At 42.9% G+C, this 17,252-nt stretch overlaps 1 protein-coding gene across 2 annotated transcripts in view; it reads left to right on the forward strand.

The window, feature by feature from the left end:
• The window catches only part of FLT1 (fms related receptor tyrosine kinase 1), a 198,505-nt gene that overhangs the window by 52,076 nt on the left and 129,177 nt on the right, over positions 1 to 17,252 (forward strand). For both annotated transcript variants that reach the window (XM_089304276.1, XM_089304275.1), the window contains exons 5-7: positions 9,860 to 9,984; positions 14,210 to 14,372; positions 14,466 to 14,602. In XM_089304276.1, the coding sequence (XP_089160402.1) occupies positions 9,860 to 9,984; positions 14,210 to 14,372; positions 14,466 to 14,602 (425 nt within the window). The remainder of the gene's footprint in view (positions 1 to 9,859; positions 9,985 to 14,209; positions 14,373 to 14,465; positions 14,603 to 17,252) is intronic.

A 17,252-nucleotide genomic window follows, 5' to 3' on the forward strand; every position in this document is an offset into this window, starting at 1 on the left:
GTGACTCAGTGGATGAAGATCTCTCCCTCTCTCTCTCTCCGTAACTCTGACTTTCAAATCAATCTTTTTTAAAAAGGGTACTTCCAGCCGGCGCCGCGGCTCAATAGGCTAATCTTCCACCTAGCGGCGCCGGCACACTGGGTTCTAGTCCCGGTTGGGGCGCCGGATTCTGTCCCGGTTGCCCCCCTTCCAGGCCAGCTCTCTGCTATGGCCCGGGAGTGCAGTGGAGGATGGCCCAAGTCCTTGGGCCCTGCACCCCATGGGAGACCAGGAGAAGCACCTGGCTCCTGGCTTTGGATCAGCGCGGTGTGCCGGCCACAGTGCACTGGCCGCAGTGGTCATTGGAGGGTGAACCAATGGCAAAAGGAAGACCTTTCTCTCTGTCTCTCTCTCTCACTGTCCACTCTGCCTGTCAAAAAAAAAAAAAAAAAAAAAAAGGGTACTTCCTATTTTGTGCCATACAGATAATGAAATGTAACATTTTTTAAGTTTAAGGCAGCATCTTGAGTCTACAGCGACTTTCTCTGCTCACCTGAGGTGTGAGTCTGACATCTCTAGACCAGCCTTTGAGAGCTCTCAGACTTCTGAGTCTGGATCTGGACTCCACTGGAGTGGTGACACTTGGTCAATTCTAGCTGATTGTTTTACGGCAGTCATCTGGGTGGTCAGGACAGCCACTCTGGGAAGAACTCAATGGCACATCACATGCGGACTGCACGACATGAACACACCAGGCCAGTAACGTAACGTCTCATGAAGGCAGGAGGGTGTACCTTCCTTACGCTTCCCACTGACTCGGGGCAACCAAGTGCAGGCCTGAGGACATGTCCGAGGGGCGTGGGAGAGAAAGGTCTCAAGGACCTATAAGATCAGGAGTTTACCCTGGATGGTCTCTGGGCACCATTCCGCCTCAGAAAGCAGGGGGCCATCCTTTCTAAGAGCCTGGGGTGAGCCTTTTGGTGCCACAATTAAGCAGCTGGTTGGAACGTGTGCATCCATGTGGAAGTGCCTGGTTTCAGCCCTGGCTACAGTACTTGCAAGCCAGCTTCCTGTGCTCTCTGGGAAGCAGTAGATGATGACTTGAGTGAATGGGTCCCTTTCACCCATGTGGAACGCCTAATTGAGTGCCTAGGAGTGAGCCAGTAGACAGACCATCTCTCTGTTTCTGTCTCTCAAATAAAAGAAATAAGTAAAATAGAAATTTACATAATATAAATTAGAAATAAACCTTATATATTTAACATACATATGTACAATACATAAATATAATGTATATACAGAGATTTTATATATTTGAAATACAAAAGTATATATTATATATCTGAATTTTAAAAATAGGTTCAGGACACCTTAAAAATATTTTTGTACATTCTATATACAATTCCCTTATTGGATATAAAATTTGCAAATATTTTCTCCCATTCTGAAGTTATCTTTTCATTTTCTAGACAGTATTTTTATTATTATTTTATTTATTTATTAAATATTTATTCATTAAAAGGCAAAGTTACAGAGAAAGAAGGAGAGACAGAGAGAGAGAGAGAGAGAGAGAGAGAGAGAGATAAATCTTCCATCCGCTGGTTTACTCCCCAAATAACCACAATGATGAGGGGCTGGACCAGGCAAAAGCCAAGAGCCAGGAGCTTCATACGGGTCTCCCACATGGGTTCAGGGGTCCAACTACTTTGACCATCTTTCACTGCTTTCCCAGGCACATTAGCAGAAGGCTGGATGGGAAGTGGAACAGCCAGGACTCAAACTAGTGCCCATATGGGATGCCGGCACCGCAGGACTCAGAATGGTGCCCACATGGGATACTGGTGTCACAGGTGGCAGCTTAACACACTATACCACAACTCCTGCCATGATAGTATTTTTTTTGAGGCATAGCAGTTTTAAATTTTGATGAACTCCAATTTGCCTATTTCTTTCTTTTGTTCTTTGTTCTTTTTTTATCATATAAAAAACTCTTAAGAGCAAATCTAAGATCATGAATCTTTACTTCTGATTTCTTCTAAAAAGTATGTAGTTAGCTTTCACATTTAGGTCTTAAATCTAGTTTAATGTTTTTGTACGGTGTGATGTAAGGATACAACTCCATTCTTTTGCATTTGAAATTGTATCAGCAACATTTGTTGAAAACATTATTCTTTATCCATTAAGTAGTGTTGTGAAGAAGTAGTCGACTAGAAACCATTATTTTTTTAAAGATTTATTTATTTATTTGAAACTCAGAGTTACACAGAGAGAGAAGGAGAGGCGGGGGGGGGCGGGGGGTCTCCCATCCGCTGGTTCACTCCCCAGATAGCTGCAATGACCAGAGCTGTTCCGATACGAAGCCAGAAGCCCGGGGCTTCTTTTGGTCTCCCACGTGGGTGCAGGGGCCCAAGGACCTGGGGCATCTTCCACTGCTTTACCAGGCCATGGCAGAGAGCTGGATTGGAAGTGGGGCAGCCAGGACTCAAACTGGTGCCCATATGGGATGCTGGCACCACAGGTGGCAGCTTTACCTGCCAAGCCACAGCACTGGCCCCTAGAAACCATTATACTTAGTGAAATAAGCCAGTCCCCAAAAGACAGATATCATATGTCTTCCCTGATCTGGGGTAACTAATAGAGTACCTAAAATGTATTGTATTGGACTGAAATGGACGTTTTGAGATTTGATGATCATTTACAGCCCTTGTCTCTTCTGTTGAGGAGCAGTATTTTTTTTTCTTCATACTATCTGTATAACTATTTACTTAGTGTACGGTTAACTTTATGATCATTAAATAAACACAGTAGATCTTTGTAAAAGTTATGTGTGGGAATAGGAGAGGGAGGAGGAAGAAGGGTTGGAGCATGGGTGGGAGCTAGGCAAGGGTGGGAAGTCTCACTATGTTCCTAAATCTGTATACATGAAGTGTATGAAACTTGTATAACTTAAGTAAAATTAAAACAAAAAGTAGTTGACCATTTGGCCTGGCCAAGAAGACGCCAGTGGGGATGCCTGCTTCCCATAGTGGAGTGTGTAGGTTCTATCCTCACTCTAAATCCTTATTCCAGCTTCCTGCTAATGCGAATTGTGGGAGGCAGTAGGAGGTAATGGTTCTAATGATTGGGTCCCTGTCATGCACGTAGGAGGCCTGAATTGAGTGCCTGGCTCCTGGCTTCAGCCCCCTGGCCATTGCAGGCATTTGGGAAGTAAACCAGCTGACGGGCATTCTCTGTCTGGCCTCAAATAAATATAGATAGATAGACAGATACTTTTTAAAAAGCAGTCGACAATGGATCCATGAATTTATTTCTGGATTTTGGTTCTGTTCCATTGTCTGTATGCCTGGCCTTACACCAGTACTATGATTCTTGAATGTAGGGTGTTTTTCCATGGATCTAGATCTTTAATTTCTCTCCACCGTGTTCTGTATAAATGTTGCACTTCTTTTGTTAGATATATTCCAAAACTATGCTTTATTCATTTTGCTTTCTTAATTGCATTCTCAGATGATTCATTATAAGCATATAGAAATAAAATCCATTTTTTGCATGGTTTCATTGTGTCCTACAATCTTGCTGAAGTCACTTGCTGGTTCTAATGGTTTCTTAGTGGATTCCTTAGGATTTTCTTTAAGATCATGTCCTGTGAAAGTGGAAATTGTTCTCCCAAGTTCCTGCACCATTTTGATCTTTGCAGTCTGGGTGATTTTTATTCTTTTTTCTTGTCCAGTTGTCCTCGTTAGAACCTCTACTACACTGCTGAATAAAAGCAGCAAGAGTGCACAGCCCTGTCTTGTTCCTGATCTTATGGGAAAAAATCCAATGCTTTGCCATTAAGAGTATGATTTTTCTGTGTACTTTGTTATGGATACCATTTTGCATTCTTTCATTCTATTTATTCTATTCCTACTTTGTTTATATTTATCCTACCACTAGTGTTTTTATCATGAAGGAGGTTTGGACTTCGTCAGATACTTTTTATGATTTTGGTTTTTAGTCTGCTGGTATGGTATATTGATTGCATTGATTTATATTGTTAGAGTAAATCAATCTTTTATTCCTGGAACAAATCTCCCTTGGTCATTGTGTATAATTATTCTTACATATTCCTGTACTAAATTTGCTATAATTTTGTTGAGTGTTTGTGCATTCATTTTCATAAGAGATACTGGTCTGTGTTTTTAGTGTGATGTCATTGGTTTTGGTGTTGTAGTAACACCAGCCTCACAGGGAGAGTTGGGAAGCTTTCCCTTCTCTAGTTTGTGGAAAACTCTGTGAGGGATTAGTAATGATTCTTTAAGTTTAGTAGAATTCACTTGCCATCTGGCCCTAGGCTTTTCCTTGTGGACAGGTTTTCTTGTTTTTGTTGTTGTTTGTTTTTTAAGTTCAACCGCTTGATAGAGGCCTGTTTGTGTTGGCTATTTCTTCTTTTCTTATTTTGCAATAGCTTTATTTAAGATATGTTTTCTCCTTTTAAAATTTTATAAGCATAGAGAACAGATTTCATGTATTTCAGACACAATTCTAAGAAGAATATTTCCCTCTTGCTCCTCTCCCTCCCTCCATTCCCCCCTTCCTTCCTTTCTCTGAATATTTCTTAATGAGTTAGTGTCAGTAGTTTGTGTCTTTCTAGGAACTTGTTCATGTCATGATATCTAATTTATTGTCACATAACATACTCTTATAATGCTTCTTATTTTAATATGTTCATAATTTAGTAATGTCCACTGTTTCATTTCTGATTCTAGTAATTTGAGTCTTATCTCTTTTTCCTTGGCCTCTCTAGCTAAAATTTTGTCATTTTTGCCCAGATTTTTTTAAAGAGCCAACTTCTGGTTTCACTTAATTTTTTTTCTGTTGTTTTTAGACTCTTTTCCATTAATTTCCACTCAAACCTTTATTATTTTCTCCCTTCTTCTTGCTTCAGGTTTGGTTTGCTCTTCATCACCCAGGGCCCTAGGTAGAACTTTAGGCTATTATAGATTTGAGGTATTTCTTCTTTTTCAATATAGGCATTTATGGCTGTAAGTTTCCCTCTAAGCAGTTTTAGCTTCATTGAAAAATTTTTGTGTGCTGTGTCTTCATCTTCATTCACCTCAAAATATTTTTTAATTTTCCCTTTGATCTCTTCTTTGACTCTTTGGTTAGTTAGGATCATGTTGTTTTATTTCCACATATTTGTTAATTTCCCAGATTTGTTTGTTAGTGACTTCTACTTTTATTCCACACGAATATGTATGTAGTTAAACAATATACTTTGTTTTATTTCTGTCCTTTTAAATTTACTGAAGTTTATTTTATAGCCTGGCGTATAGTCTATCTTGCAGACTATTTTCCTGTGAATTTAGAAAAATGTATATCCTGCTGTGATGGGGTTGGGTGTTTTCAGATGTCTGTTAGTTATAGTTGGTTAACAGTGTTATTCTGGTGTTCTATTCCCATTTCAACCTGCTGTCTTATTGTGGTACCAATTGCTGAAAGTGGGATAGTAAAGTCTTCATCCCCTGGGGCCAGCACTGTGCCATGGTAGGTTAAGCCTTCACCTGCAGTGCCAGCATCCCATATTGGTGCCAGTTTGTGTCCCAGCTGCTTCACTTCCAATCTAGCTCTCTGCTAATGGCATGGGAAAGCAATGAAAGATGGCCCAAGAGCCATCTGCATGGGAGATCTAGAAGAATTTTTTGGCTCCTGACTTCAGATAGGTGCAGCTCCGGCCATTGAAGCCATTTGGAGAGTGAACCAGCAGATGGAAGACCCCTCTCTGTCTCTCCCTATCTCTCTCTCTCTGTAACTCTGCTTCTCAAATAAATAAATCCTTAAAAATAAATAAATAAATGAAGCTTTCATCCCTTATTTTTGAATTGTTTCTGCCTTCAGATAGTCTGTGCTTCATGTGTTTTGGAGCTCTGTTGTTAGGTGCATATATGTTTATAATTACAGCTTTCTGGTGCACTAACTCATCATTTAATCCTCCTCTTCATCTCTACTAACGTTTCTTGTTTTAAGTTCTGTTTTGTCTGATGTTAACTTTTGTGGTGATTGCTCCAAAGCCCTGTTTGAATTGTCAAAAGCTTCGATGGGCAGTGTCTGTCAGTGAAAATCTTCCTGTTTTCCATTTTTTTTGCACATATTTCAAATGAAGCAGTTTCCTAACCAACAAGCTGTCCTTGAGACCATGGCATGGTCCACAACATGACAGCCCATGTAATGTGACGGCTCCTGTGTCTATGCAGCGCCCTCTCCACAAGACTGCTTATTTGCTTTTCTTTTTTCAGAAAAAGATTTATTTACTGATGTATTTATTTGAAAGACAGTAGAAAGAGAGAGAGAGAGAGAGAGAGAGATCTTCCATCTGCTAGTTTCCCCCCTGAATGACCAGGACCAGGCCAACGGCAGGAGCCAGGAACGCTATCCTAGTCTCCCACATGGGTGACAGGGACCCAAGTACTTGGGCATCTTCCAGGTGCTTTAGCTGGAAGCCTGTGGAGCAGCCGGGACTCAAATCGTTGCTCCCTATGGGATGCCAGCATCACAATTGGTGGCTTAACTTGCTGTGCCACAATGCCAGCCATGCTTATTTATTTTTTTGTCCCCTCCATTTCACCCTCAGTAAGAAAAATCACATCCTGCAAAGGACCAGCCCTCAGGGGTAAGGGAAGTGAAAATAAAGGGAAGGGACATCAAGGAAAAGTTTATGAACATGCACATTTTTTCTCGAACTCCGCTTCAAGTCAGAAAAGCTCCCTACCTTTTGGGGGTCACCCATTTGCTGGGAGCCAGCAGAACTCCCAGGTGATACCTGTCAGAAGTGGAGTAGAGTGAGGATGACCCACCAGAGCCCCTCCGTCCATCCGTGCACCTTGATGTGCCAATGTGGTTACAGATTTCCAAAGGAAAAAACACATTTTAAAAATAGACATCATTCCATTCTGAACCAGGGTCCCTGTTTGATCTTTCCCTGTGTGTTCAAGCCCACTTGTTGACTTGAAAGATAAGTGACAGCCCAGTTACTCCCGTTGGGTGAGAAAACCTCATATTCTCTGCCAGCTTCCTGTCCCAGCTCTGAGCTCTGAGAGTCCGGTGGGGTGGGGGCAGCATGACCTCCACCTAGCCATGTGCTGGCATGAGTCCGGTGACAGTGTGTCTGAGCTGCCAGGACATTGGCAGTCTTTGGAGTAGTTCTTCCTTACTCTTTCAACAACCAGCCAATTTCATCTCAGGAAGCCGCTCTGCAGTGCTGGCTGGCTTTGGAAGTCATTTTTAATTTTGTGACAAAGACGAATGTGTCCAACGGGAGTAGTAAGTGGTTTTACTGGTGATATTAATGGAACCGTGACCTCTTCTGTATCTATGGTCCCACAAAACAAAATATGTTTGTATTCTAATATGTCAGGCAAATTCATTCTTAGCCCTTCCTTGAAGCAAATTGCAGAGGAAATATACTATTAATAAGCCCAGGGAGTATTGTTTGTGTGTGTGTGTGTGGTGTGTGTACAGATATAATCCCTTGGATTTATAAGGCTGCCAGTGAATGCTATATAAATGATATGTTTTGAATTGTTTGAGAGAAGACAAATCATCGAAATTCTGACATCTTTGAATACAACTGCTGCACTGAAATTGGTATTGGCTTTTAAAGGCCAAGAGGTCTAGTAAAATTCAGGTGTTTTTGTGATCCAAAGGCAAAACAGAGACTCAAAAGCATACTGAATTAGCCCCTTCTGTTTTCATTTGGGATTGGCATTCATTAGCCTAGAAATGACTTCACTGGTCTTTACTATTTCCTGTAGGAACTTTTTATGCCCCTGTCCTTTGTTGAAAATGGTTGCTAAAGGAGACAGTACATTAAATATGAAGGATTTACAGTTTAGTTAAATGAATTAAACCATTTCCTGGTGTTTGTGTTTACCTTGGGACTCACAAAGGAGACAAAAATATAGACTCACAGGAGGAAGGAAAGGAATGATCAAACCCCAATGGTTCCTAGCTAAATGTCTAGCTCAGCAACTTTATTTAAAGGAGGAATTTAATGCTGATAAGGAATCTTTGTCTCTGTATAATTAACTTTTCTCTTTGCATTTGTTCTATAACCTTTGAGAATGTCTAATAAACACATAACTTTATTGGTGGCGACAGTTAATGTCTTATTTTAGTGCAGAGGACAAAGCTAAAGTAAATCAAAGGCAAAACAGTTATCCGTGAGACTGCATGATGCTTTAGAATTTGAATTTAACTTCAGTCACTTAAAATATTATAAAATAATAATGATCACTCAAGAAAATCTGACAAATACAGAAAAGCTAAATAAGGAAATAGCCCATAAAATTACCACTCCAAATTAATTATCATCAACATGCAGTCTGCTTGTTTTAAGTCTTTTCTCTATAATATTACAAGTCTGAAATCACGGTGTTGGTGGGCCCAAGACCAGCTGAAACCTAAGGGAGCCCTTTCTTATCTCTTCCTCTCTCTGTTGGTTGCCTGCAGTCCTTGCAATGCCTAGGTTTGTAGCTGCTCCACATCAGTCTCTGGTTCCTTCCCCTCTCTCCTGCCCAGATAGCTCTTTTAAAAGACACCAGTCATGTTGGATTAGGGGCTTACCCTATTTAGTTTAGATTGTTACATTTGCAACACCACTATTTCCAAATGAGTTCATATTAAAAAATATACTGGGATCACAACTTCAATGATTTTGTTTTCTTTTTCTTTTCTTTTTTTTTTTTTTTTTTTTTGGTGGGGAGAGACACAATTCAACCCATAATAGTCACCATAGCACTACCTATTCTATGCAGCCACTGTCTGCTTCTTGTTCTTATTTCTCTCCAATTCGTTCTCCATTCAGCACCCAAAATGAGCTCCCTAACCTACAGGTCTGAGAGAGAACCAGCAAGCAGGTGGCGCCCTGGTTGGTCTTTCAGGCCCAGATCCCTCCTGGAGTATTGGGCTGGAGCCCAGGGAGGAGAATCAGAACCCCCTGTCTCCTGATGAGTTCCCTTCCTGTGGATGGCGGCAGGTTCCTAGGGCCAGGGCAGGGTGGACCCTGAGAATGTTTCTGAATGGATCTGACGCTCATTCCAGCTTCCTGGAGGAATTTCAGGGAAACCGAACAGGTGGTGTGAATCCTCCTTGCCGCTGAGACTGGCTCAAGGCCGCACTCTTAAGGGAGGTATTTTGGTGATTCTTTTTAAAACCTTTTCCAGAGCAGTGCAGGCATTTGCACCTACTTGGTTCTTAGTAGGTAAGTAGTGCATACCAAAGAAACAGACTCAATGTGCATATGAATTACATTTAGGATTCAACGGGCCTTTGCCTACCTCTTGCCCTCCCCCTAAGCAGCTCAGAGCTTCTTAGTAGGCCAGGAAATTCTGGAAAACCCTGAAGTCATGCTTCTGTCATTCAAATGCTAATCCTCTCTCTACACCTGTGCGTCCTGCATCTTCTCTAACTCTCCCAGAGAGAAGCCCTCTTGGCTGCCTCTCTGCTCTCTGAGTCCTAGCAAAGGCGCTGGAGGGCGTCTCTTGGGCCACTTATCATAGTTGTGCTTGTAAAGTTTATGCAGAATATTCCGGTTTCTCACTGCAGGTTGCTGGCTTCTCCTCATGGAGATGCCCCCTGTCTCACAATTGCACGTTGGGGTTTGAGGGCAACCTGCTCAAAGGCCAAGAACGGAACAGGAGATCAGTTTTTCTCAGAGCAGCTCTCTTTTTTTCTGGCCGGAAACACAAAAAAGCAAATTCAGGCAAAGACTATGAATTTACAGATTTTGTTAAGGGAAGAAGGTGTGGCTGTGGCAGGGTCTGTATGACCTTACCCACTATAATGTCTAAATGTTTGTGTTTCAATCACTTATGTAACTTTTTTTCATTTTTTTCCCATGCAGATGCAGACAAGCCTTTTGTAGAGATGTACACAGAGATTCCTGAAGTTCTGTACATGCACGAGGGGCGGGAGCTTGTCATTCCCTGCCGGGTCACATCACCCAACATCAACGTTACTTTAAAACAGGTAATGCTGAGCGATGCTGCCCTCAGCCTGCTTCTTACTGCCAGTGAACATCGTCAGGTTTCTATGACCCTGTGTCTCTGGAATGCTCTTCTGACGGATGTTTGGGCTTCTCAGTGCACTTTTCTATAATGTCCCTTTACTACAAAGGAGAAGTGCTGCAAGTTATACCCATGCATGTACTCAAACGAGTACAATGATCATATCTTACGCATTGATCTGAGTGCATAATGATGTGTTTTACGCACAGGGAGCCACCAGCTTGGATTGAGCTGGAAATTTCCTGATGACAAAGGCTCACCTCCTCTGGGCACCCAAACATAGCCTCTGGGAGAAAGAAAAGGGAAAGCCACCTAGGAGAATTCATATTATAAGTCGTACATATGCAGAAAGAGAAAGATTTAGAGTAGTTTTCTAGTAAAGACCAAAACTAGAATGTGACATTCAAGCTAATTATTCAACAATAAGAGTAGGCAGTATACTAGGACTAAGAATTGGACAAGCTCGCCAAATAGAAAACTGCTGAAAGAGGTAAAACAAAGTGAAGACTGCCCCCAAGGCAGCACCTCGCATGGTCCGCCATGGAGCAGGTGCTCTGGAAATCTTTGGCGTTGATGGTGGTGGAGGTCAGGTTGGCAGAGTTTGAAGACTGATTTTCTGTATCACCTGTTGACCCTGAGTCCTGATGGATGCTGACGTGTCTCTCTGCCTTCTCTCCTTACATTCACTCTCCTGTGTGGCTAATTTAAATCCTCTGCATCACCCAGCCGAGACAGGATTTGGCTTGCAGTGCATTTGTGTGCCACCTCCGGGAAACAGAAAGCAAGTGTATGTCAGAGCTGGGCACGTCAGAGGAATTGAACTCTTCAACTGGTTCCCAGGGTGTTGGGGACCTCCCAGGCATTACAGCCAATATCTTGACTTCCCATTCATTGGTCTTGCCTCCCCTCTCTGAGGGCTTGTGTAGAAGACCAGAGATTGCTAACTCACTGCTTGGATCTGACCAGTCTGGTGCTTACTGTTGGGCAAACTGAAAAATTAACAAACCCCTCGCCATCTTAGTTTCCCCACTGTAGAAATGGGCTGATTACAGAAGGAGCAGCTCACATGGTCAGGAATATAGTCCACAGGAAACACTTAGGAAGAGGTCTGGCACAAGATAAACCCTATTCAAGGGTTAGCTACTAGTATCACTTATTTACTGTTTAATACCCAACATTTGATTTATCATCAAGTCATATTTCTAATGTCATGGCTTAACTCCTCTTAGCCCAAGATAATAACTGCTTTTTGATTAATGTGAGAAAAACTACGGGGAGAGGAATCTCTCTCTGTCTCTCATACAAGCCCTGGTGCAGATTGGCTGTCTGTCATAAGGAATGTTCCAGAATTCCCACCTGTAAAAATGTGAGGAGTGAGGGGTAAAGTGGGATCATTCACTCTTTTTCTACCTAAGATCTGCATTGCACAATGTAAAATCCATGCATACAAGTGGTCTCTAAAAAGTTCATGGAAAATGCATATCACAGAAAAACTATGCATGAATTCTAAGTTTTTGGCACCAAAATAAACTTAACTTTTAATTTCATTTTCTACACTTTGAGGCACCTTCATATATATTGAAAATACTATAACCTATTACACTCATACTTACACTGGTGTGAAATTACTATCTTTCTCTTCCATCTCTTTTATTATTCCTTTTATTTTTTTTTTTTCCTGGAAAAGCAGAGAGACAGAGACAGAGATCCATCACTGGTTCATTGTCCAAATACCTGCAACAACTAAGGCTGAGCCAAGCAGAAACCAGGAGCCTACAACCCAATTTGGGTCTCCCAACGTGAATAGCAGGGACCCCAGTACTTGAGCCATCACCACTGCCTCCCAGGGTGTCTATCAGCAGGAAGCTGCCACTGGGAATGGAGCCAGGACTCAAATCTGTACCCAAAATGGGATGCAGGTGTCCCAACTTGCATCTTAATCTCTGTGCCAAATCCCCACCCTTCTTATCCTTCTTTCCCTCTAATTTGTTGTCCTTTCCCTCTCCTTCTCCCATGCCTGCTTCGGTATAGCCATTATCCACTAGAGACAGGCCTCCCTGCCCAGTACCTCCTTGTGAGGCCACCATGTCTCCACCCACCTGTCTACCTCTTGTGACACCTGCAACAAAAGTGGCCGGGGCCGGCTCACAGAGTCACACAGCCTGTTCCTGGTCCAGCTCTTGTCAGCTCAAAGCACACTTAGTCAGTGGAGTACCACTGTGGCAGCCATTACTAGATGGAGAGTGAGTGAAACAGTTTGAAGAATCTGTGACATATTTTGAAGTGACTCTGAGGAAGTCTGTTAGTGAACCTCTCTTTAATAGATTTGCCCCTTGCTGGTTTTCATTTATTTTTAAAGTATTGGAGATTTCAGTCCCTGGCTTAAATTTTTCTGAGTTTTCCCTTTCATCGTTTGCACCAAATTAGAAGAAGAGATTCTCTTTTCCCCACCGAATGCAGAATGTTTGGATGCTTATAGGTAGAATCTTGCTTTACTAAAACATATAATAAATCTTTCAGTTGCTTTCGGTTCTTTGTAAGCAGGATATAATTAATTTTCACCCAAATAACATGGATTACATACACCAGTACACACGTGCACCCTGGGAAGGAGGCACTAGTGACTTTCACACTAGAAATTTCCTCTTGGTCAAGATCACAAATCTAGATTAGCTCTTCCAACAAGCAATATAAATAAATGATAACTGGGTAGAGGGAGGAGTGTCAGACTTTTTGAAAGAAGATTGAAAAGGTTTCAAGCTTCTCTGTGGCTATTTGGCATTTCCTTAAAGGCAACTCACTTTTTTTCCCTTTCCCAGCTGGGAATAAGTGACAATGGTAGTCAGAGTCTAACCATTAAAATTGGGCTGGCAACCTGGCATCAGGGGAGTTGGGCTGGGCCACTCTCCAGAGCAAAGACCCTTTAATAAAGTTTAATCTTATGAAAGAGTGTTTATTTGGGGTTTTTAAAAATTAAGTCCTAGATATCGGAAGAAAGTGTAAGGACAGAAGCAATTATGGACTCATGTATTTGATGTAGACTCCCTGTGTTTGGCAATTTGGGCCTCGTGATTAAGACAGCTGGGTCCCATATCTGAGTATGGCCTTGCTCCAGTTTGGCCCTGGGCATTTGCAGCTATTAGAGGAGTAAGCCAGCAGATAGGCACTCTTCCTTTTTCTCTCTTTCTCTTTTTCTGTCTCTTGAATAAACAAATAAAAATTTAAAAGAAAATACTCCTAAGAAGGCGAGAGCACTCCGTTGCTAACGGTGCCCCTGTCTTCCCGAATCATCATCTCTGTGAGCCACTTGAGCTTCCGTGGTTTCCCTCCCAGTACAGGGCTGATGCCTTCCTGGTGTTGCAGTGGGATTTAGAATGGTCACCCCAGTGAGTGCCCTGAGTCTGGAGTCCCTGGGCTTATGCAGAGTCCACCATGCAACAAAGGAGGAGAAATGATGGCTTATTCAAAGCCGCAGGTGAACAGGACACCTGCAGATAATCCAGCAGCCCCAGTGGGGAAAAAAATGTGAACTCCTTTCTCTATTGAGTAACAGACTAGTTTATTATGAAAATACCCAGAGGCCAAGGAGTTATGAGCTCCTGCAGGAAGTCTGACATGGGGGTCAGGTCTATCCTGATAGGTGCAGCTTGTTGCCAAGACTGATAATAAATTATCATAATTAAGGATGGGCCTTTGGCTTAGAGCTAAGATGCTGGCCCCATATCTGAATGTCTGGGCTCAAGTCCTGGCTCTAGCTTCCTACCCCACACTTGTTCTTAGCCAAAAGGCCAAGAAGCGATTCTAGCTTCCTACCATTGCAGACCCTGGGAGGCAGTAAGTGATGGCTCAAGCAGTTGGGTCTTCTGCCATTCATGTGTGAGACTTGAACTGTGTGCCTAGCTCCAGATTTTAGCCCTGGGCATTTGGGGAATGAACCAGTGAATGGGAGTTCTCTCTCTTCCTCTCACTCTCTCTGCCAAATAAGTAATCGTAATTTCTATAATGTATCATAACACAAATATATCTTGCTATGTGCAAGGAAAACCCAAGACCCAATTATAACAAGCTGGAGTTTTTACCTGTATTATTTTCATTAAGCTGAAAAATTATGGTTGTACACACACCTAGGGAGAGGGTATTGCTACAGGGCTAAAATGATTTTATTCCAACCTGTTCTTCCTTTTCAGTTTCCAAGTGATCAAGTGATCCCCCATGGGGAAAGGATAACCTGGAACAGCCGGAGGGGCTTTATAGTATCAAGTGCCACGTACAAAGAAATAGGGATCCTGTACTGCGAAGCATCAGTCAACGGACAAGTGTATAAGACACACTATCTTATACATCGGCTAAGTAAGTGATGCAGGCACCAAGTCTGCCTGCTCTGTGGTTCATCTGCTTCGTGGATCTTTGATTGTTAAGCCATTTTCTCTCTTGTGCTTGCAGCCAATACAATCTTGGATGTCCAAATGAGCACCCTGAGCCCAGTCAAGCTACTCAAGGGGCGCGCTCTGAACCTCAACTGCACTGCCACCACTCCCCTCAACACCAGAGTGCAGATGACCTGGAGTTACCCCGGGCAAGTGAGTGACCTGTTTTTTTATTTCTTCCACAGGGCAGGATTTATCTTTACCAAGTGAAGCCCCCTTGGGTTTTTGAGATGGGAAAAAATCAGGAAAGTCTGACTCCACGCAGGGTTGGTCAGTCAAGAAGCCCTGGGTTTGGCCCGGGTGCTTTTCTTTCCTGCCCTTTCGTGAGCATGATATGCATAGATACAGTCTTTTGATGTCAGGGTGTTTGTTTTTGAAGGGTATAGGCTGGTGTTTGCCTTGCATGATTCTGGGTGGGAAAGGGAATTGTTTCATCCTTGGAAACTATTCTCTAGGATTTAGAGATGAGAGGGAAATTTATCACCAAATACCAGGCCAGAACTGTCGTTTGTAACAACAACAGCTTTAGGGGAGGCTGTTTTTGTCAGTGCATTCATTGAAGGTACTGGCAGCCAGGCAGGCACCTGATTAGAGCGTGTTTCCAAAAGATACAGCAACCCCACCATCCAGGATTCTGTTTGCTAAGTTTAAGTGGAGCGATTCTGTCCTTCAGAAAAATGAGAACAATGGAGACTGAGTTGAGTTCCCTTATTCTAGTCGAATATCCTCACAAACTTGTTTTATGAACATATAGATGGGGAAAATGTTAAGAAAATGTTGATGGCGATTTCCTTGTGTCAGGATGACATATGTGTCATATCCCAATTATTGCACAATCACAGTTAAGCTGTGATTAAATTCTGTTTGCCACATTGATGGATCAGCCCCAAGCTATTGTTTTTCATTAACAATCTCTTGTGATGGAAATAAACTAATTTAGCAACAAAAAGGTGAGACAAGTGTCCTAGAGGGACACTGGAGCTAATCAGTCATAAACCATCTTCTAGAAACTCTTATTATTTCATTTAAGTAAAGAGTCTGGGGTCTGTGCTGTGGCATAGCACGCAAAGCCGCCACCTGCAGTGTCAACATCCCATATGGGCGCCGGTTCCAGTCCTGGCTGCTCCACTTCCGATCCAGCTCTCTGCTATGGCCTGGGAAAGTAGTAGAAGATGGCCCATGTGCTTGGGCCCCTGCACCCACGTGAGAGACTCGGAAGAAGCTCCTGGCTCCTGGCTCCTGGCTTAGGATTTGCGCAGCTCCGGCCATTGCAACCATTTGGGAGTGAACCAGCAGATGGAAGACTTCTCTCTGCCTCTGCCTCTGACTCTCTGTAACTCTACCTTTCAAATAAGTAATAAATAATAAATAAATATTTGAAGAAAAGATTCTATGACTTGGAGAAATATTTTTGGGGTTCTGATCAAAATCAAATGTTCTCAGCAAATGACAAGTGGTAAGAAATCTCTCCTGCTAGTGTTGCTACTGTAAGTTAGTATATCGGTTATGAAATGCCAATTATCTAAAGTGGCACTGTCCAGGAGAACTTCCTGTGAAGCAAACATGATCTATCTGCTGTCCAGATCTGTGCTATCTATGGCTGCAGAGTGGTTGACACGTGGCCTACTGGGATTAGCTTTGTTAAATTTTGACCTAAATAACCACATGTGGCTGGTGGCTGCCGTACTGAACAAACCAATTCCAAAACACAGGATGAGTTGTTTTCCAAAACAGAAATTACACCAATGTTAACTCAAACTTGGGAAGAAAAGAAAAGGAAGAAGTAGTGCTCGGGGCCGGTGCTGTGGCATGGCGAGTAAAGCCACCGCCTGCAGTGTCGGCATCCCATATGGGCGCCGGTTCCAGTCCTGGCTGCTCCACTTCCAATCCAGCTCTCTGCTATGGCCTGGGAAAGCATTAAGAAGATGGCCCAATTGCTTGGGCCCCTACACCTTCGTGGGAGACTCCGAAGAAGCTCCTGACTCCTGGCTTTGGATCAGCTCATCTCTGGCCATTGCAGCCAATTAGAGAGTGAACCAGCGGATAGAAGACCCCCCCCCCTCTCTCTTTCTGCCTCTCCTCTCTCTGTGTAACTTTCTCTCTGAATTTCAAATAAATAAATAAATAAGTCTTAAAAAAATAAATATGTGTATGTTGGGGCCGGCGCTATGATGCAGTGGGTTAATCCTCCATCTGCAGTGCCGGCATACCATATAGGCACTGGTTCAAGTCCTGGCTGCTCCACTTCTGATCCAGCACTCTGCTATGGCCTCGGAAAGCAATGGAAGATGGCCCAAGTCCTTGGGCCCCTGCACCCACGTGAGAGACCTGGAAGAAGATCCTGGATCTTGGCTTCGTATCGGCGCCTCTTCAGCAGTTGCGGCCATCTGGGGAGTGAACCATCAGATGGAAGACCTCTCTCTCTCTCTCTCTCTCGCCTCTGCCTCTCTGTAACTCTGCCTTTCAAATAAATAAATCTTTTAAAAAAATAAAAAGAAGTAATGCTCATATAAAAAGGGGGTGCAAAAAGTCCCCTGGTCTGTTATGGTAGGGGACTGATTTCTGATGCTATTTTTTAAAAATGAAGTTTTATTTGTTTGAAAGAGTTATGGGGGAAGTGGTAGGCAGAGACAAAGAGACAGAGAGAGGTTTTCCATCTACTGGTTCACTCCCGAAGTGCCACAACAGCCAGGATTGAGCCAGGCCAAAGACAGGAGCCAGAAGCTTCACTTGGGTCTCCCACGTGGGTTGCAGGGCCACCTTCCACTGCTTTTCCCAGGCAATTAGCAGGGAGCTGGTTGGG

Source organism: Oryctolagus cuniculus, chromosome 9, assembly GCF_051225735.1.
Source record: "Oryctolagus cuniculus isolate XC-2025 breed Fujian yellow rabbit chromosome 9, ASM5122573v1, whole genome shotgun sequence".
Classification (NCBI taxonomy): Eukaryota; Metazoa; Chordata; class Mammalia; order Lagomorpha; family Leporidae; genus Oryctolagus; species Oryctolagus cuniculus.